Raw genomic sequence first — 21,726 nt, forward strand, 5'->3', positions numbered from 1 at the left:
GTTTTTTCCTGTGTTTTATGTTTCTACAAAATACTCTAAATATAAACATACCCGAGCAGACGGAAATAACTTGAGAATAACATTTTTTGATATTTAAAAATACTAAGCCAATAACATTTTATGATATTTATAACAAGATTTGTTATTCGTCGTTATGATTTTTTTGTGATTGGATTGTTATTGTAATAACAGACTAATAACACTTTTAGTTATTCTTCGAACAAATCTTTGTTATTATTTTTTGTTATTTTAACAACTAATCCGATCATCCCAATAACAGTTGGCGGTATTCTTCCATAACAAAAAATGTTATTCCCGAGTTGTTTTGGCTTTTAACCAATATCAGACCAATAACAAATTTCGTTATGATAACATAATTTGTTATTGAACTCTTATGCAAAAATGTATTTTTCAAGAAGATTCCATAACACTTTCTGTTATTTTAACAGTATTTGTTATTGAAATGGCATGAATTATGTTATTACCGTCTGCCCGGGTAAGGATATTAAAAAGTCAAAATAACAATATAATTACTTTTAATTCAACTTACTTATCGATTTCCTAGCATATGGGTAGAGAATTTACCATTTGTTGTTGGATTTCACCTTTAAGTAAATTGAAGTAATTTTTATCTTATTATTAATAAATGCCAATTGAATTAAGGGATATTCAGAGATGGAACAGTTTTATTCATTAAAATTAAGATTATTCGAAAAGCATCGAAAAATATAATAAACTTAATACTTCCTTTGAGGAAAAACGACCTCGTTTTTCAACATCAATGGTTGTTGACTCAATGGTTTTGGTTGCAGGTCTACAATATATGCTATAACAACGTTGACTATCCACAGACTTAAGGCGAAGATTCCTTCAAAAGATAGAAACAAAAAGTTATATAAAAAACATTACATTATTTCATTCAAGATACCTCCAAAAGAACAATTCACTAGAAATGCTAAAAGAAGACGCACTTTCAGGCCAAACTTGTGGTTTTTGTGATTGCCTACAACTTGAACCATTATGCCAATTATGACAGTCAAGCTTATCCAACTGAATGCAATCAGCAACATACGACTAGCTAGCAGGTACGATGGGTTCTTCTAAAAAAAAGAAGCAACATTTATTCTTTTAAATTGTAAACCACATTCCAACTAACCTTTTTGATACCAGCAATTAGAAGAATCGAGAACATTAGCCACATGATCAAAAGTGCAACCAAAACCGGACTTCGAACAGCATCGTCGTCTACAATCAGTTTAGCAAAGCTTTACAAACTACCCTGAAACCACTGAAAACTTCAACCAACATTTCACTATAGCACCAATGGTAACAACAACTGCAGCAAAACCGCCACAAATAGAACCAACCGGATGGAACCTTCGAGGTTGGTTCATTTTGATGGTCAAGATGACACTGAGGAAGCTGGATGAAAGTTTCACCGCGTGAAGATGCCACCAACGACTAAGGTTGTTTGACCACTTTTCGGTGGGAAACTAATCCACGCAGAGTTTGAATGTTGACTAAATTTTACAATCTGGGAAACCGGTTCAATATCATGCTGAATCGTTTTATTTCCTGATGGGATTTATTACGAGCGAAGAAAAACGCCCGTTTTTAAAACAATGTACCTGATTGATACACCACATTCTTAGAGAGAAGCAAGTCTGGAATGCTTTACTTAGATTTCTCTGTGAACTGGACAAAGTTTTGATATTTTTTTCCTTTTTTGCTGTTTTTGCTGTTTTTGCTGTTTTTTGCTGTTTTTGATGTTTTTGCTGTTTTCGCTGTTTTTGCTGTTTTTGCTGTTTTTGCTGTTTTTATTGTTTTTGCTGTTCTTGCTGTTTTTTTTGCTGTTTTTGCTATTTTTGCTGTTTTTTGTCGTTTTTGCTGTTTTTGCTGTTTTTGCTATTTTTGCTGTTTTTTGCTGTTTTTGCTTTTTTTTTGCTCTTTTTGCTGTTTTTTGTTTTTTGTTGTTTTTGTTTTTTGCTGTTTTTGCTGTTTTTGCTGTTTTTTCGGTTTTTTTCGGTTTTTTCTGTTTTTGCTGTTTTTGCTGTTTTTGCTGTTTTTGCTGTTTTTGCTGTTTTTGCTGTTTTTGCTGTTTTTGCTGTTTTTGCTGTTTTTGCTGTTTTTGCTGTTTTTGCTGTTTTTGCTGTTTTGCTGTTTTTGCTGTTTTTGCTGTTTTTGCTGTTTTTGCTGTTTTTGCTGTTTTTGCTGTTTTTGCTGTTTTTGCTGTTTTTGCTGTTTTTGCTGTTTTTGCTGTTTTTGCTGTTTTTGCTGTTTTTGCTGTTTTTGCTGTTTTGCTGTTTTTGCTGTTTTGCTGTTTTTGCTGTTTTTGCTGTTTTTGCTGTTTTTGCTGTTTTTGCTGTTTTTGCTGTTTTTGCTGTTTTTGCTGTTTTTGCTGTTTTTGCTGTTTTTGCTGTTTTTGCTGTTTTTGCTGTTTTTGCTGTTTTTGCTGTTTTTGCTGTTTTTGCTGTTTTTGCTGTTTTTGCTGTTTTTGCTGTTTTTGCTGTTTTTGCTGTTTTTGCTGTTTTTGCTGTTTTTGCTGTTTTTGCTGTTTTTGCTGTTTTTGCTTTTGCTTTTGCTTTTGCTTTTGCTTTTGCTTTTGCTTTTGCTTTTGCTTTTGCTTTTGCTTTTGCTTTTGCTTTTGCTTTTGCTTTTGCTTTTGCTTTTGCTTTTGCTTTTGCTTTTGCTTTTGCTTTTGCTTTTGCTTTTGCTTTTGCTTTTGCTTTTGCTTTTGCTTTTGCTTTTGCTTTTGCTTTTGCTTTTGCTTTTGCTTTTGCTTTTGCTTTTGCTTTTGCTTTTGCTTTTGCTTTTGCTTTTGCTTTTGCTTTTGCTTTTGCTTTTGCTTTTGCTTTGCTTTTGCTTTTGCTTTTGCTTTTGCTTTTGCTTTTGCTTTTGCTTTTGCTTTTGCTTTTGCTTTTGCTTTTGCTTTTGCTTTTGCTTTTGCTTTTGCTTTTGCTTTTGCTTTTGCTTTTGTTTTTGCTTTTGCTTTTACTTTTGCTTTTGCTCTTGCTTTTGCTTTTGCTTTTGCTTTTGCTTTTGCTTTTGCTTTTGCTTTTGCTTTTGCTTTTGCTTTTGCTTTTGCTTTTGCTTTTGCTTTTGCTTTTGCTTTTGCTTTTGCTTTTGCTTTTGCTTTTGCTTTTGCTTTTGCTTTTGCTTTTGCTTTTGCTTTTGCTTTTGCTTTTGCTTTTGCTTTTGCTTTTGCTTTTGCTTTTGCTTTTGCTTTTGCTTTTGCTTTTGCTTTTGCTTTTGCTTTTGCTTTTGCTTTTGCTTTTGCTTTTGCTTTTGCTTTTGCTTTTGCTTTTGCTTTTGCTTTTGCTTTTGCTTTTGCTTTTGCTTTTGCTTTTGCTTTTGCTTTTGCTTTTGCTTTTGCTTTTGCTTTTGCTTTTGCTTTTGCTTTTGCTTTTGCTTTTGCTTTTGCTTTTGCTTTTGCTTTTGCTTTTGCTTTTGCTTTTGCTTTTGCTTTTGCTTTATTAACAATTTTCAAGCAACCAAGTTGAAGAGCCTACCTTGCGATGTAAGGTTTGCCAAAACTAGTTCAACGAACGATTCGTTATGATTCAACCTTCCCAGCTGGTGGTTTTGATGTTGTTTTGCATAATTTAATCATCGAGGTTTGGCTTTCCGGTGGCTTCTTCAAGAACACCATCGCGACAGTTCCTCCAAAGCATCCTCGCTGAACGGGTCGAGTTATTTTCATTTTCAAAATGGTTTCTCGCGCTGGCTTTCGCGTTTTAGGTTATGTGTACGCCATTATCGGTACTGTGCTGTCGTTTTTTAGTGCATTTTCGAGTGGAATTTTGATTGGTGAGATTCGATGAAGTGTAATAAATTAATTTAGATTTTAGACCTGTTAAAATTTCTTCAGCTTCTAAGGATGAAAACCATCAATTTTACATTGTGCTGGCATGCAGTTTACTAAATATAGTATTTTATACTATTTTACTGATTGGAATAAGTCAAGTAGGTTGAAAAAGAATTGCAATTTAAGATATAGTGTTTAATGGACTTGGTTTTTTTTTTATTTTCGTAGAAAAGTAGACTCTTAGTGATAGCCCACCAAATATACCTGATCGTTTCAAGTGCTCTCATCTTCATGGTTTGGCTGCTTGGAATCGTCGGAGTGTTGTTTGTCGATGAATCTTCAGATAAAAGTACTATGGTTATTATATCGCTTATAGTCTGTGGTATTGCTTCAGGTAATGGTTTTCTCTATATTTTTTTAAATTAAATTTTTAAGCATAAATTATTTTTTAAGCTCTTTACCTTTGCTGCATCTGGATTGTAAGTGGAGTGCTCAGGTACATCGACCATGAACGTGAATCAACAAGTGCAGTTCGTTCACTTCGAAAAACAATAAAAGTTTAGTGTTTCCAACTTGAACTATTAATTTTTGTTGTTAAAACCATCCGAACTTCAAAAAATCATGCAAGCAAACAAAACGATGACACTTTCGTAATAAACACAGCTGTTAATTCATTCATCTTCGCACAATCCTGCTGCTCAACATCTGGTTCACTCTAGTCGTTTAGTCTGGCTTGAAGTATCAACTCGAAAGGCAGCGTAGTGTATCGTCCTCATTCGGTATGGTTTCGGCGAGCACAGCTCGCAAATTAGGCTGGATCTACGCAGTTATCAGTCTTACGCTAGCCGCTTTGGAATGTGCACTTTGCGTGTTCAGAATTGGTATCAATTAACGTTCAGTTGAGCATTACTCTGTAGAAATAAATTAACTGAAATTTCACTTCTAGTTCACGAAATAAACTCCTTTACGTGCTTTGCGGTGGTTGTGGCGATTGTTTGGGTTATTTTTAGTATCGTTTTGATCGTTGGAATCAAGCAGGTTATCACAATTTAGAAAAAAGTGTGTATTCAAAATATCTTGACTAGAACATTTGCTCACACAGAAAAATGCTTGGCACGTGAAAGCCTATCGAGTTTTTCTTTTTGCTGGAAATGCTCTAACGTTGCTGCTTCTAATTGGTACCGATGGTGATGGACAGATTACGAATTGGAGTCAACAAATTTGGGTGTCCCTCGTCGTTGGAAGTTTGGGAGTGATTGGTTAGCCAAATATAATTGACATTGCAGACATATATATTTTTTTCAAATAATAAATGCTATATTTTTTAGCCTTATTTGCACTGGAGCTTTGGATCATCAACGGAGTGATTCGTTACATTGAGAGAGAAAAAGAAATTCATGTGTGAGGAATAAATCAATGAATAATGCTATACATTTTCGCAAACCGAGTTTTCTTTTTATTTATGTTTTGTATGAAATTTTGGCAATGAATTCCTTCTGAAAAATTCTTCCCGAATTCCAGAAATTGATTAATTTTTTTTTATTTGTTTAATCTTTTTGGGGGCCTTATCTATGACCAAAGAAGCCATTTTGTGTGATTGATTTAAGTCTCCTTGAAATTTTGACAGCTGTCCATACAAAAATGGTACGTAAATATTCAAACAGCTGTATCGTTTGAAGTAGCTTTCTACTGAATTTGGTATTTGGGCAGACATTTAAAAAAAATATGTCTTCAGAATAAAAAAATCAATGAACTTTTTTTCACGAAAAACCAATCGATCAAAATTCCGTACTTTTTGTTTATGATTTTTTGGGGAAATCCAGCCACAAATATTTTCGCCGAGTTATGATTTTTGAAACAAAAGTAAAACAAAAGAAATCTCAGAAAAAAATGTAAGTACTTGATAGATAATTTTGATAAGTGCAAAGTTTTCGAGATATGACAATTTAAGTTATCCAATGTTACCAAAAAAGTGCTTATGATTGACTATTTAGAATATAGTTTTTCTTCAGAAAGATTAGAAAATTTCACAAAAAATGTTAAACAAAAGCACACAGGAAAACAAATGTTTTCAAATCTCACTAGACAGCCTCCAATTTTCAAATGCCAATATATGATCTAATGGTTCAGTTTTCAAAGTTAAAAATCAAATATATTTTCAATTTACTGATATTTACGAAAAGAAAATTCTTGTAAAATTTTGGAACCAAGACTAACATTTCAAAAGGGCAAAATATCCATGAATAATCGAAAATCTGTATCCTTGAAAAGGGATTACCTGATCGATTAGGTATCTCCGGCAAAGTTGTGGTTTGTTTTGATAAAATCTGAGTTTTCCGACAAATTTAAGTCAATATCGAATGGTTGATTGCCTTCTTAACGCATTTATGCCCTACAGTTTAAAACAAATCCAATAACTCAAATTTTGTTTTTATTTTTGAGTGCTTTTAAAACCAAAGGACATTTTGACCACCATCTTGGATCTAAAAATTCTCAATCAGTTTAGAGTAGTTAATCAAAAATAAGACATCGGATAATCTAGTCTGGGCTGTGCTTGAGTTATAATTAAGATGTTTAGAAAAGTTTGTCAATATTGAAAGTAAAAATAACTTTACACAACTAGCGATAAATCAATAATCATTGGCTTGATTTTTATTTAAAAACACTTTTCTATTCTTTTCCTTATGAATAATTTCAAATTTTTAGGAATCAAAATTAAATTTTTAAAAAGGCCAAAAAAAAAGTTTTATGACTAGCGAGGAAATAATGTGTTATGGAAAAATGCAGAAAATTTCACAAAATTTCGTTTTTTTAACGATCAAAATCAAACCAATAACTGAAAAGTTCTCCCCGAATTCCCGAAATGGATTAAATTTGATTTGTTTTTGGATCATTCTTTTTGAGGCCCTTCTCTATGACCAAATAGGCCATTTTTTGTGGTTGGTTCAAGTCTCCTTACAATTTTGGCTGCTGAAAATGGTACCTTAATGTGCAAACATTGATGTATGCAGACTTTTCAGAAGAAATAGGTTTCCCGAATAAAACAAAATCACATAATTTTCACAACAAAATCAATTTCTTGAAATTCTTTATTTTGGTTACGATTTTTTAAAAAAAGTTCTGTCAATATATATTTTCACCGAATTATGATTTCTGAAAATATATAAGTAAAAAACTAAATCGGGTTAAGAATCGAAAAAGAATTGAATATAAAAATTATTTCAAACAACTTGCGATGTATGGAAAACTATTGGCATGATTTTTATTAAAAAAATATAGGAACAATTTTAAATTTTTGTGAATCAAGATTAACCTTTTGAAAAGACTTAAATCACTTATTTTGACATTTTTTGAAATGCTGAAATTATTTTTTTAAGAGAAAAAATTTGAAAAACAAAATTTTCATTTCTAACAATGAAAATCGAATCGCCTACATATCATAAATATTTGTTGCGGGGTTTTTTTTTCTTAAAGAAATGTTTTGCGAAAATTTTTTTTTAATTTTCATTTTTTGTGTATTTTTTTTTTCTCCTAATCCCAATCTACAATATTGCCAAAGACACTTAATCTATCAGTAAATCCATTCTTAATTTACAGATTTTTGAGAACTCACATGCTAACTTTGGTGACCAGCCCGCAACAATTTATGGAAAAACGTATGATGCAAAATAAATTTCGGAAAGGAAAAAAATCCATGAAAAAAATGCAAATGTATAGAGAATAACTCCAGTTTATTCTAATTGGGTCGTAATATTTAGCTTGGTTTTTGATTTGGCCAATTTGAGTTAGGAATACCATTTTGTGCAGCTCACAATGCCTCACCTTTTGACCTTCACAGATCCTCAAAATTCGATTTCAATCCTGAGGTATTCTATAAAACCCGAAAAAACTCCGTGCATTTTTGTTACTTTACATATGAAAGTAGTTTCAATCTTGTCGTGCTATCTTGTCACTCCCTAAAAATTGATATAAGTACGACAACTGGCCACAGGGATTTCAGGTCAGAACGCGTTTGACGCACGTATAAGTTAGACTACCGTTAACATTTGTAATTATAACTCGGGAATCCAGCAACCAACTTCAACCAAGCTTCGGGACAATTCACATAATGGTCAGCCAAACAAAACGTGTTTGTTATTGAATACATTGCGTGCTCTAGTTTTTGTTTATTCATGGCGCATTTTTCTAGGAACGTCAGAATGGCGGGTGCGACAAGATAGCACGACGACGTCGAATATGAGATAAAAAAAGATAATTGTTGCTATTACTTAACTAACACGTTAAGTTCGCCAAAATCGCGTTGAACATACTAAAGCCCTTCCAGCATCTTCCCAGAACAACAACCAACATGAGAAACGACCCCCATCAAATCATTGTAATGACCGAAACAATTCATAATGAATGTTTCTCGTAAAGTGTCAAAAACACAAACAGTGTCTCAATTTATCACACGCCAAATCACAGGTGACACTCAACGTGCGTGACATCCATTCAAACACGCTTAAGTCGCACTCCCACGCACAATTTGGTGAGCATTCGATGCGTAGAAAGTCTCACATTTGGTGCCTTTGGTCTCGCAACCAAAATATTCGCAGAATTCACTAGAAATCACAATTGGCCAGTGGGCAAACTATTTTTATTTATAAACCAAACTATTTTCCTTTGTCAGCTTCGTTTTTTAATTAATTCAAATTGCGCATTTCACAACTCATCGAACGTCGACCGTCCCTCCAACTAATCCAATCACGGCAAGAAAGTTTACCGGTGTTAAATTTACACCCCGTATTTTTCACAGTTTTCACACAGATCTGGCCGCGATGTCCCGACGATGCTAAACTTAGCAAAACAAAAATCGCGCAAAATATGCTTCCTATTGCCTCTATTAATCAATTCTGTTCGGCTAGGGGCTGCAGAACGAGCGTCACCGCCGGTTCAACCTATGACACACCAACACCAAACGGTTCGGTTCGGCTTGCGATTTATATTTTTCGGATTTGAATTTTTGTCAAACCACGTTCCAAGCGATACTTTGGGCGAGATTTTCCCAGTGTTTAGGGGAGGTTGAGGTCGAGTTATGAAAAGTCCCTAATTGTGGATTTTACAATTTTAATCTAATCTAATCTAATCTAATCTAATCTAATCTAATCTAATCTAATCTAATCTAATCTAATCTAATCTAATTTAATCTAATCTAATCTATTCTATTCTAGTCTAGTCTAGTCTAGTCTAGTCTAGTCTAATCGAATTAAAATTGAAATTTTTTTAATGACATAATTTTGGCTACCGAGCCACGTAGCCCAGTGGTAACGCTTCCGCCTCGTAAGCGGTAGATCGGGGTTCAAATCCCGGCTCGGACCAACACAACTGGTGATCTTTTCCCTTCTGGAATCGATTGCTTAGTAAAGGGAAGGTAGTGTATCGTCACAAACTGGACCTTATCACGACACCTTAGGGAGGCGACCTATGGAATGTTATCATTAACCCTAACATGTTAACATTAAGTTGAGAATGAAACTGCCACTGAATCCGCTTTGTAAATGCCGGCCCCGATACTCTTCAAGGGTGTTCCCCTCAGGAACTGGGAAAGATTTACTTATAATTTTGGCTAGTTTACCTTTTTTGGATTTTCGAATGTATTGTTTCAAAAATTTCAGCAAATATTGAATAAAAAAAAATTAACAATAATGAACTTAATTTCTACTTGAATTTGAGGATTTGTATAAAATGCATGAATGAACTTTTAGCGTCGTTCTTTACATCTATACTTTCTTTCTAGTAAAAATCACGTAAATTTCGAGATTCAAAGACATATCTTTATTTAATAGTTTCTCTGCTCAACTTACTTAATTACATATCTCATATCTCAGTCAAAATTGTTGTTAATTTAATGTAAATGTTTTCCATTTAAACCACACCTTCCCCTAGAATTTCCTTCTAATTGAAAGGTACAGTTGCGGTGTGATCCGTCTTACCACTCTGCTGGCTGGCTGGTGAAATATATTAAATGTGTGTCATGTTGGGAAAAGATTTACGAGAACACCTCAGGGTGGTACCGAGCGGCTCTTGCGGCAGCTGCTGCCGTTTGATCTGACCGCATGGGGGGGGGAGGGAGGGGGAGCCGGTGGAACAAAAACTGTAATAATTGGGTTGTTGTGGGTGGAGTTTATTGGTAGTTCAAGTCAAAAGGTTTTGCTAATATCATAAATTTATGACAATAAAGTGGCGTTTTAGTGTTCTGTCGCGTGTTGCAAAGACTAGATTTGTTCAATATTCAGAATTTGAAAAATCATAGAAAAATAATTTTAAAAATCGCAAAAGACCAAGTTGTTAATAAAATTTTGATTTATGGTGTCTAGCTAATTTGTCGTGTCTTGCGATTCAGGAAGATAGCAACTTTTACATATTTTAAGCAAAACTATTTTTAGCAAACCTGCGCCACTCTCACCCACTCAAAATTGTAATTTATTGCCGCCGGAAGATTTGTGATCAATTTGGATGATAGTATTTTTCTTAAGGGCAGTGCCATTTGTGCATAGAGATGGCCAATGGTCGGAATTTTCCTGGTGATGCTCATCTGTCGGCTTGGGGGATTAATTTATGTGTGGGAAAAATACTCCAGTGAGTTTTGTGGTGGTTCTAGAATTTTATTAGTTTTTTATGTAACGCAACGTTATGTATCGATTTTATTTTTTTTTCTTTTGATTTTAAATTTTTTAAATAGTAAAATTGTGAAAAAATACTTGAACATAGTAAATTAAATGCATCGAAAAAAATATTATTGACTGTAACTGAAATTTTGGTTATTGACTATAACGGAAAATTTCACGAATGTTTTATATTTTATCATTGAAAATCGGACCATTAGTTGCTGAGATGTCGACATTAGAAAATGGTGTGTTGTTTGGGTGGGACTTAGAAAACATCAATTTTCCTGCTTTTAAAACCTTTGCATGGCAATATCTCTGCTAAACATCGTATCAACAAAGTCTGAGCAAGCAAAATATAGAGAATTTTCTCAGCTTTTCAAAAGTGGGCAAATATGTGCACTTATTTAAAAATTTAACTGCGACTATTTTCGAAAAAGTTACCAAAAATGGCTATAACTTGAAAACGGTGCACTTTATCAAAATTTCACTGAAGTAATTTTTGATTGCAAATTTGATTTTACATCGAAAAATGAAGTTGAAAATTTTTTTCGACCAATATTTCGATTTTTTTAAAAAACTAGTGTTGATTCGAAGATTCATAACTCGGTCAAAGATTTTTTGCATTACAGATTTTTGAATTTTCATACATCATTTTTGTATTGACAGCTGCCAAATATGTATGGAAAATTATATGGACAAACTAATGATGCACAATGGTTTCTTTGGGCATACCGAAGGCACCAAATAAGTTTTAGCCGGATTAAAAACTAAAAAAAAAAATCGAATAACCGAAATCTCAGAGAATTGCTCAATTATGGAATGACAGATCAGTACTAAATGTTTTTTTTTTGGGAAAAATATATGTTCATACATTCATTGATATTTTGCATGTTATTTTATAGAGGCATAACTGAAATAATACTTAAATCATCTAGTGATAACTTATGTTTCTTAATTTCGAAAATTAGGTAAGATATTTTAGTTTTTTTCCGACCTCAACCAAAGCTGAGGGACTTTAAATTTAGTTAATACCATCCCAATAGAAACAAAAAGAATACATTTCGCAACATGGCCTGGTTACCAACAATATTTAGCAGTGCTGCATTTTTTCTTGATATTAAAAATACATTTGTGGAGTTTTTTTTTTCAAATGTCCAGTAAACCAAATTTTCAAGTTTTGCTTTTTGGGTATTTTTAAATACCCCTAATTCAAGGCACCCAAAAAGCAAAAACTGGAAATTTGGTTTATTGAACCTTTTCAAAAAAAAAACTCCTGAATTTTAAAATTTGTATTCCATTTTTATCACTTTTCTTATTTTCCTAATGCCAAATATTTTTCGAATTTTATTCCCCTCTAATCTGGACAAATTTGAGTTATTTTGAAATTATCATATCAAAATAACTAAGCATCAGAGAAAATAAAATTTCCACAAAAAAGGACTATTTGCCGTACATCAGAGTTAAACAAAAACTTAAAGTATTGTTAAATGAGCCCAAATATGGTTAATATGAGAATCAATGCAGGAAAATGCATTTAAAATTGTGTTCAGTTAATTATTCTCCTTATTATATTTAAATATCGAAGAAAAAAAAAACTTTTTAATTTTCGATCGATTTTTAAGAAAAGGGGATAGTTTTTTATTGTTATTTTTTTTAATAAATAACTTTTCGAATGAAATCTATTTGGCAATTCTGCCAATTTGGAATAAAACTGTAAATTTTCAAAAAGTTTGAAAATTTTTCGTAATTTGAAGACGCAACTTTTGGTACCTAAACATGTATAGGTCATCGTTGAAATTTTAAAGTTTTCGCAGTTTTAGTGAAAAAAGATGATTTTTTCGTCATTTTCTTGATTTTGCGCGTGGTGCCGAAAATCCCACTTTTTATTTTAAAAATCATATCTCAGAATCCTGAAAAAAAACTGCTTTAGTTTTTGGGTATGTCAACTAAGCACCTTTCAAATTCATCTAGGACAGCTAAAATCTGTTGAATTAGAGCGGAGTTATGAATATTTGAAAAATGTGTTTTTGCGAAAATTTACTAAAATGGTCACTTTTGGGACCACCTAATGGCCAAACAAAAAAATACAGGTCAAAATATTTTGGCCAAGGAACCCCACTAAAATTTTGAGCCCGATCGTATAAATTTTTTCGGTTTGTGTCCTTTACAAATAGAATTGCAGTATAATAATTTTTTTTTGTGAAAAAATCAACAAATATTTAAGTTCAAGCTTTTTTTATGAAAAATTCAATTTTCAATCTAACAGTATTTTAGTGAAAATTTATAAAGAACATGTTTTTCAAGTTATAGCCGTTAAAAGGTAACTTATTTTTTAAAGTCGCTTTTTTAAAGTTTCCATGATAGTTTTAATTTTTATTTCAAAAAGATTTGCATGGATGGTTATTTTTGGTCATAACTTGTACAGGTATAAAAGTCATGTTTTTTTGTTTTTTTGATTTCTTATCTAAATAAAGCCTATTTGACTTTTATTTTTGTTTTAAAAAAATTTAAAACATATCCAACTAATATTTTTTTCAATGGTTATTTTGCACAATTTAATATTTTGTGTGAAAAGTTGAACTATAAAACAGATAATTGTTTGTAGAGTGTCACTATTTTCTGAGAAGCTCTAAACAATACCTAAACTTTGCCAAAGACTTGTTGTTTGGTTTGATTGACCAGATATTTCAGTTATAGATTTTTATTAAATTATAAGGCTGGTACATTTTTATTTCAAAAAACTTCAATATTTCAATGATAATTTTAGTGCAATCAGTTGAAATCAATTTAAAATTCATTCCCCTGCCTTTAGAATCATTTTTAGCATGTTTGGGTTGATTTGAAAATCTCTTGAATTGTTGAAAATGTTCGATGTTTAGGGGAAATATGCCTATTTTCATCACACTTAGCCGTTCGACCAATTCTCAACACTTTTGCCGTTTTCCGCTATTAAATCAACATTTTCATATGTATCAACAATGAAGAGTTGCTTGCTCACTTACTTTTTGAGCTATTTATTACTTTGGAACAGTCAAAAATACTTAATTTAAGCTGTTTCTTCAATTTTTTTTTGAAAACGAATGGTAACAAAACAACTAGTGTAAAATGCATTTTAAAACACTTTTTCTATGCAAATGTTCAAAGTTTGGCTTGTTATTTCAATATTCAGGTTAGAGCCGAGGGACAAAAATTTTGAAAAATATTTCCATCGGCCTAATGGTCTTTTGGTATGGACAGCTACCAAAATTGTATAGAGACAAGTAAGGACGAATTAAAGATGCCAAATGTCTTGTTTGATAAAAGAAACGATAGACAAAAAGTTTCAACCAAATAAAAACATACAAACATTAAATTTGCAAAAAAAAAATGCTCATTCTTGGAAGACTTAGGGGAAATATACCCATTTTAATCACCCTAAGCCGTTCGACCAATTCTCATCACTTTTGCCATTTGCAGATGTATCAACAATGATAAGTTGGTTGCTCACTTTTATTTAAGCTATTTATTACACCCTTACCAAAAATCATGATTTTTTGAGTTCCAAATCCCACTTTCCATACGAATTTTTCAGTTCAGGTACTACAACCATAAAAATGGTTATATGGGTTGAACTGAAAAATTCGTATAAAAAGTGGGATTTGGAACTCAAAAATCATGATTTTTGGTAAGGGTGTACTTTGGAGCAGTCAAAAACGCTTTATTTAAACTGTAATTCATGATCAAAGTGCTGATAGGTCAATAATGGAAATAGGCTGAGAAAGGGTATCGTTCCCCTATTCAAGCCTAAAAATGTTTAAATGAGCGCAAATTTTTTTGTGAAAAAGCAGATGCATTTGAGACAGTTGTTGGTTCCAACAATCGGTGGTTTATTGTCCCAGTTGGCCTTACCGTCTCCATTTGTCTCATATCTCACCCATAACCGCCTCTCGAATATCCGGTTACGACCACCCTAGCCGCCGCGAACTTGGCTCGGGTCTCGGCGCCTGCGTGAGTCGCCAATAATTTGCGGCCAATATTCTTGTCTTGGCCTGGCGCAAAATAAAATCTCAACTCAACTCTGGATGGATTGAGACGGTCGTCATCGTCGCCGTCGGTGGCAAGGTTCGCCTTCTTATGAAGTGCCACAAGTGGAAAAGAGACGATCCTCCCCCCCCCCCCCCCTTCTCGTTCTCCTTCTCAGGTTATTAATGTTCCTCCAATGTGGCGTCCTTTGCGCCGGACAAGTGCCAACAGAGTCCGATGACACGGTCGTCGATTGACCGCGGCGGTTGGTTGGTCAATCGAAGGGCCGCCGCCGTCCCAAGTGGAAGTCGGAACGCGCGATCGGGATTTTTGTGTTCAGTTTATTATTGTGTGTGTGTGATTTTAAAGGAAGAGACCGCGTTGAGGTTGTCCCACCATGGTGTCCCAGGGGATGTTCCGGCTGATGGGGTACATCTACTCCATCATAGCCGCGATCGGATCAACCATCCAGGCCGGAAGCTGCCTGGTCAAGTCAGGTGAAGCTCAAGTGTTTGGGCCGTTTCGGCGAATGGGACGTTTCATCGAAAAGGCTGATTGGAGCGTTTTATAGACGTCATAGTTACGCAGAAATGGATACTTTTCCGAAATCCATCAAAATAAGTGGAAAAAAATCAAGTTACAAACTTTCGATGAAATGACCTTGCAGACCTGGTGGTTGACACCGTCAAACGTGTCAGTTTAGTGAGTTATTTTTTTCTTCTTACCTCTAATTAGCAGTTGATGAACGCGATTCCAGTTCGAGCATTGGATTTCTGGTGGCCATTTCGTGGGTTATTTTTAGCATAATTCTGTTCGTCGGAATCAAAACGGTAAGCGTCTTGTGCCAAGTGAGTGAGTGTGACACTAATTGGACCTCCGTTCCAGGACAACGTGAGCTACCTGGAGGCGCACCGGATATTTCTGTTTGTGGCCACCACGGTCAACCTGATGTACGTGATACTGGCGTGCACCTCGGTGAAGGGCAGTGTCGTCCAGTGGAACGTCGAGATGACGCTGACGTTCCTGCTGATGGTGACGGTGGTGTTGAGTGAGTTTGATTTTGATTGATTTTTAAGAGGAAGTTCTTACGAGATTTTGTTTGTTACGATTTTAGGCATTTTCGGGTTTGTACTCTGGGTGCTGAACGGGTTGATACGATACGCAACCAACGATTTGGATCAGGATATTTAAATTAATTTGCACTCACCTTAGATTAATCCTTACAAATGAGTATTAAGTTGCACTAGTTTTGCGCGCTTTAGATTACAAATGCACAAAGAACTGTTTGAATACCTAGTTGAAACGTTGAAAGGAGAGTTATACTTAAGTTAGCCAGACTCTGCTGTAAAAACTGCTGGAATTCTTAATAATGTGTAAATGCTGTTAATTATTCAATAAATGATAATCCAGGAAAACATGCGAAATAATTGTCACTACAGTAATGGTCAAAATTTTCAGACATTCACTTGCATTTTAACCAAATCTATCAAATTTTTTAACATAAAGCAGGCCGAGCTCCTGTGGTCTATTGGTTACAGGTTTCGTTTGATAAACGGAAGGTCGTGGTTTGAAACCCACATGGCTTGGCACCACCTTTCCTCGTACTTTTCACATGTTTCGAGGACCGGCTGTGCTCTGTATATTTGCATCTGCGGAGTGCGCTGGGCCCAACCGCAAAATGTGCTTGGAGGGACAAAAAAAAACTGCTTAGCAAGAGTCCCGGGCTTTTGGGATTTCACTGGGAACACATCCTAAGAAGCGTAATAAAAAAAAAGTGCACTTCAGTTCTAGCGACACATATGGAAAGTACAACAGCACAGAGGAAAGGAAAAATGTTACGGCGTGTGGACAGATCAACACACTTGCTCAACAATAGCGCGTGTACTTTGTTCCCCAAATGCCCAAGAACAGCAAATTGGCAGCCTCTGCAGATCTAAAAAGTAGATCAGCAGGTCGACAATAGATCAAATAAATGGTCGCAGTGGACTCATGGCAATCAAACAAAAAAAAAACATAAAGCAGTGTACAATTTCTACTACTAGTTTCATAAATTATAAAAAAAGCCAAACTTAATAACTTCACTATTTTGTTACAATTAAAGGTAATGACTGGCAAAGATTTGTCAAAAGCATAGAAAAATATGAGGGTAATTCTCCGCCAAATCACACAGCAGTTGCCCCGACCCCTCTTCGATTTGCGTGAAACTTTGTCCTAAGGGGTAACTTTTGTCCCTGATCACGAATCCGAGGTCCGTTTTTTGATATCTCGTGACGGAGGGGTGGTACGACCCCTTCCATTTTTGACCATGCGAAAAAAGAGGTGTTTTCTATAATTTGCAGCCTGAAACGGTGATGAGATAGAAATTTGATGTAAAAGGGACTTTTATGTAAAATTAGACGCCCGATTTGATGGCGTACTCAGAATTCCGAAAAAACGTATTTTTCATCAAAAAACACTAAAAAGTTTTAAAAATTCTCCCATTTTCCGTTACTCGACTGTAAATTTTTTTCGAACATGTCATTTTATGGGAAATTTAATGTACTTTTCGAATCTTCATTGAAACAGAAAGGTCATTTTTTCATTTAGAACAAAATTTTTCATTTTAAAATTTCACGTTTTTTCTAACTTTGCAGGGTTATTTTTTAGAGTGTATTAATGTTCTACAAAGTTGTAGAACAGAAAATTAAAAAAATTTTGATATACAGACATAAGGGGTTTGCTTACAATCATCACGAGTTATCGCGATTTTACGAAAAATTTTTTTGAAAAAGTTACTTTTTGCGTTTCTCTTTGTTTCGTCGTCCGTGTCTGTCGCGGGTTACCATGAACGGCCATGATCCATCAAAACCAACTTTTTCAAAACTTTTTTTCGTAAAATCGCGATAACTGAATGTTCGGCCTTTTTGAAATGTTAGTCTTGATTTGAAAATTTTGAAAATATTGTTTTCGAAAAGATCGGAAAATTTCACAAATGATTCATATTTTAACATTGAAAATCGGACCATTAGTTGCGGAGATATCGACATTAGATAACAGTGGGTTGTTTGGGTTAGAAAACATCAATTTTCTTGTTTTTAAACCTTTGCATTGCAATATCTCAGCAACTAAAGGTCGTATCAACAAAGTCAAAATATAGAGAATTTTCTCAGCTTTCCAAAAATCTGTTTTTCAAAAGTGGGCAAACATGTGCACTAATTAAAAAAAAAATGAAAAACTGCGACTATTTTGAAAAAGTTACATAAAAATGGCTTTAACTTGAAAACGGTGCACTTTATCAAAATTTCACTGAGGTGTTTTTTGATTGCAAATTTGATTTTACATCGAAAAATGAAGATGAAAAATTTTTAAGACCAAAATTTCGATTTTTAGAAAAAATCAGTATTGATTAAAAAATTCATAACTCGATCAATGATTTTTTGCACAAAGTTGGCATTTTATGTCCTCTAAAACATATCAAAAAATAAAAAATAATAAAAATAGTGTATTTTTGCAAATGAAGTTTTAGTGATAAAAAGTTAAATAAAAAAATCACCAAATTTTTTTTACCGTGTATTATTTTTTTCGTGTTTAGTCCATATCCATATTTACAACTTTCCTGAAGACACCAAATCGATCAAAAAATTCCTTCAAAAGATACAGATTTTTGAATATTCATACATCATTTTTGTATGGACAGCTGCCAAATTTGTATGGAAAATTATATGGACAAACTAATGATGCAAAATGGCTTCTTTGGGCATACCGAATGTACCAAAAAAGTTTCAGTCGGATAAAAAAATACAAAAATTAAAATTGTAGAAAAAAGACCGATTTCGCTCATTTTTTGTTTGACCATTCGGGTGGTCCCAAAATTGGCATTTTTTGTTTTGTAAAAAACTATTTTTTTTCAAAAAATCGTAACTTTACGCCATTTCTAGCTGTCTTGCGCGCAAATCAAAGGTGATAGTTGGCCTTTCAAAGAAAAATGGTTTCGAGTCTCATAAATCGAGTCTAAGTTTTGAAAAGGCCGTATTTATCTTTAAAATGACTTTTTGACGGTGTGTGGATCAAAGAGCCTTTGTCTCAAAATATCGGATACCTCGGACAATTTTACGTAACATACTCATAAATAGGAAGATCCTATTAACAAGATTCCAAGATACGATTTTTTGAAACAAAAACTGGGTTTTAGGGCGCGCCACGCGCAAAAACGGAATAGCGAAGAAAACGGTAAAAAATCAACCTTTTAGCACTAAAATTGCGATGACTTTAAAATTTCAGCGATGATCAATACTTGAATTAATGGACCCAACTTTTGGTAACGAAAAGCATTTAAGAAAAGTTACACAGTTTCGGTAAAAAAAAACGTCATTTTATCCCGTTTTCGTCAATTTTCCGTTTTTGCGCGCGTCGCGTTGAAAAACCCGGATTATTTATTTATTTTTTTTCAAAAAAATCATATCTGGAAATCCTGTTAATGAACTCCTCCTATTTTTGAGTACACAGCAAAAAAAAGTTGAATTTGGGAAGGTTGAAAATTTGGTTCGTTGAATTTAAAAAGTAACTCAAAAAAGAGGTAATTTTATTGAGTAATTTTACCTAAAAAATGTGTAAAAATGTGAACCTGATGAATATTCATCGAAACTGATGGTTGGAATGGCGTGGAGTTATGCGGTTTTGCGAAAACATACGAAAATGACAATTTTTGGGACCACCCTAATGGCCAAACAAAAAAAATACGGGTCTAATTATTTTGGCCAAGGAACCCTCAGACAAATTCTGAGCCCGTTCGTAGAACTTTTTTTTTCGGTGTATGATGTAAAAATTATTTGTATAAAACAGCAACTCACATGATATCCTTAATTTTTCGAGTCGATTATGTCTTTTAACGCTACTGTTTTTGGCTTGAATGATACATTCGAAGACATGGGGAGTTTTAGTTAAAACTAAATGTTTTTTAATATGAACTTCAAACAAACATTTTATTTTAAAAAAACTTAAATTCACAAAGATGGTTTTACGGCATAATGTCAGTAAATTAAGCAACTTTTGGTCATTTCAAAATATATTTCCCTGCCTTTATTTTTCGGGGGCAGAATTCGGCAAAAGAGGCTCAGTTGCGATTCCAATAGTGTTATCAGAGACGTCAATGACAATATCGGTGGATCTGAAACGATACAATTTATCGATTGAATCCTTATTTACCATATCTGTTTTAAAAGAAATAAAAAAATCAAAAGAAGTAATTTTTTTAACGATAGTCTAACAGTCTATTCAAAATTGTGATTTTGTTCTAGTATTTGGTAAACAGCTAGACATTTGAATGCAATAGTAGTTACTCACCCAATTCCATTTTCGCTTTTGGCACTAATACTTTGATTATTACAATTTATTTTGATACCAGTAGGTAAACCTAGTAAACATTTAAATTAAATAATTAGAGTAGGGTTAAATCACTCAAATTTTAATCAAATACATACCATTTTCTTCTTTCTTGGAGATTTCCCCTTTCGATGGTGATGTATCGTCAATTCCTTGCTCTTTGCCTACTTTTTCAACAAAATCTCCGGTTATTTTTATCACAAGCTGCAGCAATGCATCTGAAAAATTAACATTTTTATTTATAAAACAAAACAATCCTTAATGACTTTCAATAACTTACACATGAACAAAACTTCAACGGCTCGAATGAAAACCAAATTTAGCACCTCAAACGACAGCAGTGGCTTCAATTTGAGCACTTCCTCGCACGTCTTTATCACAATCGCTGCCACGTGAATGATAAACACCAACATTGCAAACTTGGCGTACGCTTGAACTGCACTGCAATTTCTCTGAAGAAAAAAGTATTTTTAATTCTTTTTTAAACCTGATAGATTAACTGCTCACTTGCAGAACTCCAAAGAAAAGAACAATGTGCATGATTAGATATGTAACTACTGCCATTGCATGCTCTCCTAAAAAATTAAAGTGATAACAAATCGATTGAATTTGAAACAAAAAAAGGTGGTACTTACCGGATTCTGCCTTGCAAACGGTGAGCAAAACTCCAACCGCAACCAAACCGTAGCCGGCAAAGGGAAAGTTATCATCCATAATTGGAAGCAAACAAATCTCACCGAGTGTACTTTAAATCAAGCAATCAAAACACATACAACACATGCAAACATTCAACTGTTTCCAAACAACTAGAACAACCTGCTTGATCCTTCCTAACCGATCATCTGAAGAGAACTAATTTTGTGATTGGAACGTAAAACACGCATACAGCGTGACAAGTGAAATTAAAACAACCTGCAAATTCTTCTACATGCTTTTTTGTTGGTTTTAACCCTTTGCTAAAACAGTTGGAATTCAAAAAAATATGCAATAATCTATTGAAAAAAAATTGAACTTTTGAAGGTCATTTGATTTTAATATTGTTTTCAGTCAATAATGGATATTTTCTTTAAATATTTTTTAATGATATATGGCCGGTAAAGGGTTAGCATATCAACTAATAAAAAATAACGAAAAAGCCAAGAATTAAAGAAGAACTCTATACTGAAAAAGAGTCCAAGTGGTGGAGCTTTTTTATCAACTATCCAAATCACTGATTCGCACAGTGAATATGATGTCAATATTTTAATAATATTCAATTATTTTTTCTTTAAAAAAAATTGTTTCGTCATAATGTTTGAAAAAGAGAAGTAAACTTTTGTTAAACTTCTAACTTGTCAAACCCTTCAGTATTCAATCAAATCAATAATCAAAAACGGAAAGATCGAACTCCCACCATCTTTAACCAGTGTGCCAGCGTGTTGACGCACTGCTGCCTGGTCGGGCAACCTGTTGTGGATCGCGCTGGAGAACCGGTCGAGTTGCTTTTTTTAATCGTTGATCCGAACTCAACTTGAGGGGAAGATTGAAGTTTTTGGCTAAAGTTGAGCTAAATCTCGCGAAGGACAGCATTCGGAAAGGTTTTGGTTTTGGCACTCTCGGGCTTTGAGTTGCTGTTTTATTTTTATTTTGAGTTGTTTTAGTGTTTATATTTTTAATGATTTCATCTAAATTTATTATATCTTGAGATAGCTCATCATAAAATATAAAACGTTTTTTTAATTGTATCTTTTAATCATTTTGTCTTATTTGATTTAATTAAAAGTTTTAACAATATCGATTGGAACATATTTAAATCATAATATTTTTTTTCTAACGGCATAGCAGTATCAGTTGATAGCAATTATATTGTTTGGATCACCTACTTATAACGACATTGATGGCAAGCAATTTTTAGAACTTCGTTTTAGAATA

At 33.6% G+C, this 21,726-nt stretch overlaps 3 protein-coding genes and 1 long non-coding RNA gene across 5 annotated transcripts; 2 read left to right on the forward strand and 2 right to left on the reverse strand.

The window, feature by feature from the left end:
- Positions 1–519: 519 nt before the first annotated feature.
- On the reverse strand, positions 520–1,470 carry LOC119769417. The gene is made up of 4 exons (XM_038261773.1): positions 1,307–1,470; positions 1,157–1,245; positions 929–1,100; positions 520–868 (listed from the first exon to the last, which is right to left on the reverse strand). Exons 1-4 carry the CDS (start codon positions 1,392–1,394, stop codon positions 738–740), a joined length of 480 nt encoding a protein of 159 aa, XP_038117701.1. The 5' UTR covers positions 1,395–1,470; the 3' UTR covers positions 520–737.
- A 2,007-nt stretch (positions 1,471–3,477) lies between these two features.
- LOC119769418 lies at positions 3,478–5,248 on the forward strand. Its single transcript, XR_005278334.1, has 7 exons — positions 3,478–3,807; positions 3,869–3,963; positions 4,034–4,199; positions 4,259–4,686; positions 4,752–4,843; positions 4,908–5,064; positions 5,134–5,248. It is a non-coding gene; the product is annotated as an uncharacterized LOC119769418 (long non-coding RNA).
- Positions 5,249–14,654: 9,406 nt separating this feature from the next.
- Positions 14,655–16,455, forward strand: LOC119770818. 2 transcript variants are annotated; one of them, XM_038266354.1, is made up of 4 exons: positions 14,655–14,951; positions 15,193–15,284; positions 15,340–15,502; positions 15,569–16,455. In XM_038266354.1, exons 1-4 carry the CDS (start codon positions 14,852–14,854, stop codon positions 15,643–15,645), a joined length of 432 nt encoding a protein of 143 aa, XP_038122282.1. In that variant the 5' UTR covers positions 14,655–14,851; the 3' UTR covers positions 15,646–16,455. The 2 variants fall into 2 exon arrangements, with proteins under 2 accessions (XP_038122282.1, XP_038122281.1); XM_038266353.1 differs by having other exon boundaries at positions 14,657–14,951; positions 15,190–15,284.
- A 2,994-nt stretch (positions 16,456–19,449) lies between these two features.
- On the reverse strand, positions 19,450–20,691 carry LOC119770008. The gene is made up of 6 exons (XM_038264032.1): positions 20,451–20,691; positions 20,323–20,390; positions 20,096–20,267; positions 19,914–20,033; positions 19,777–19,846; positions 19,450–19,600 (listed from the first exon to the last, which is right to left on the reverse strand). The coding sequence occupies exons 1-6, from the start codon at positions 20,527–20,529 to the stop codon at positions 19,513–19,515; spliced, it is 597 nt and encodes a 198-aa protein (XP_038119960.1). The 5' UTR covers positions 20,530–20,691; the 3' UTR covers positions 19,450–19,512.
- Between the last annotated feature and the right edge of the window lie 1,035 nt (positions 20,692–21,726).

This window comes from Culex quinquefasciatus, chromosome 3 (assembly GCF_015732765.1).
Source record: "Culex quinquefasciatus strain JHB chromosome 3, VPISU_Cqui_1.0_pri_paternal, whole genome shotgun sequence".
In the NCBI taxonomy this organism is placed as follows: domain Eukaryota; kingdom Metazoa; phylum Arthropoda; class Insecta; order Diptera; family Culicidae; genus Culex; species Culex quinquefasciatus.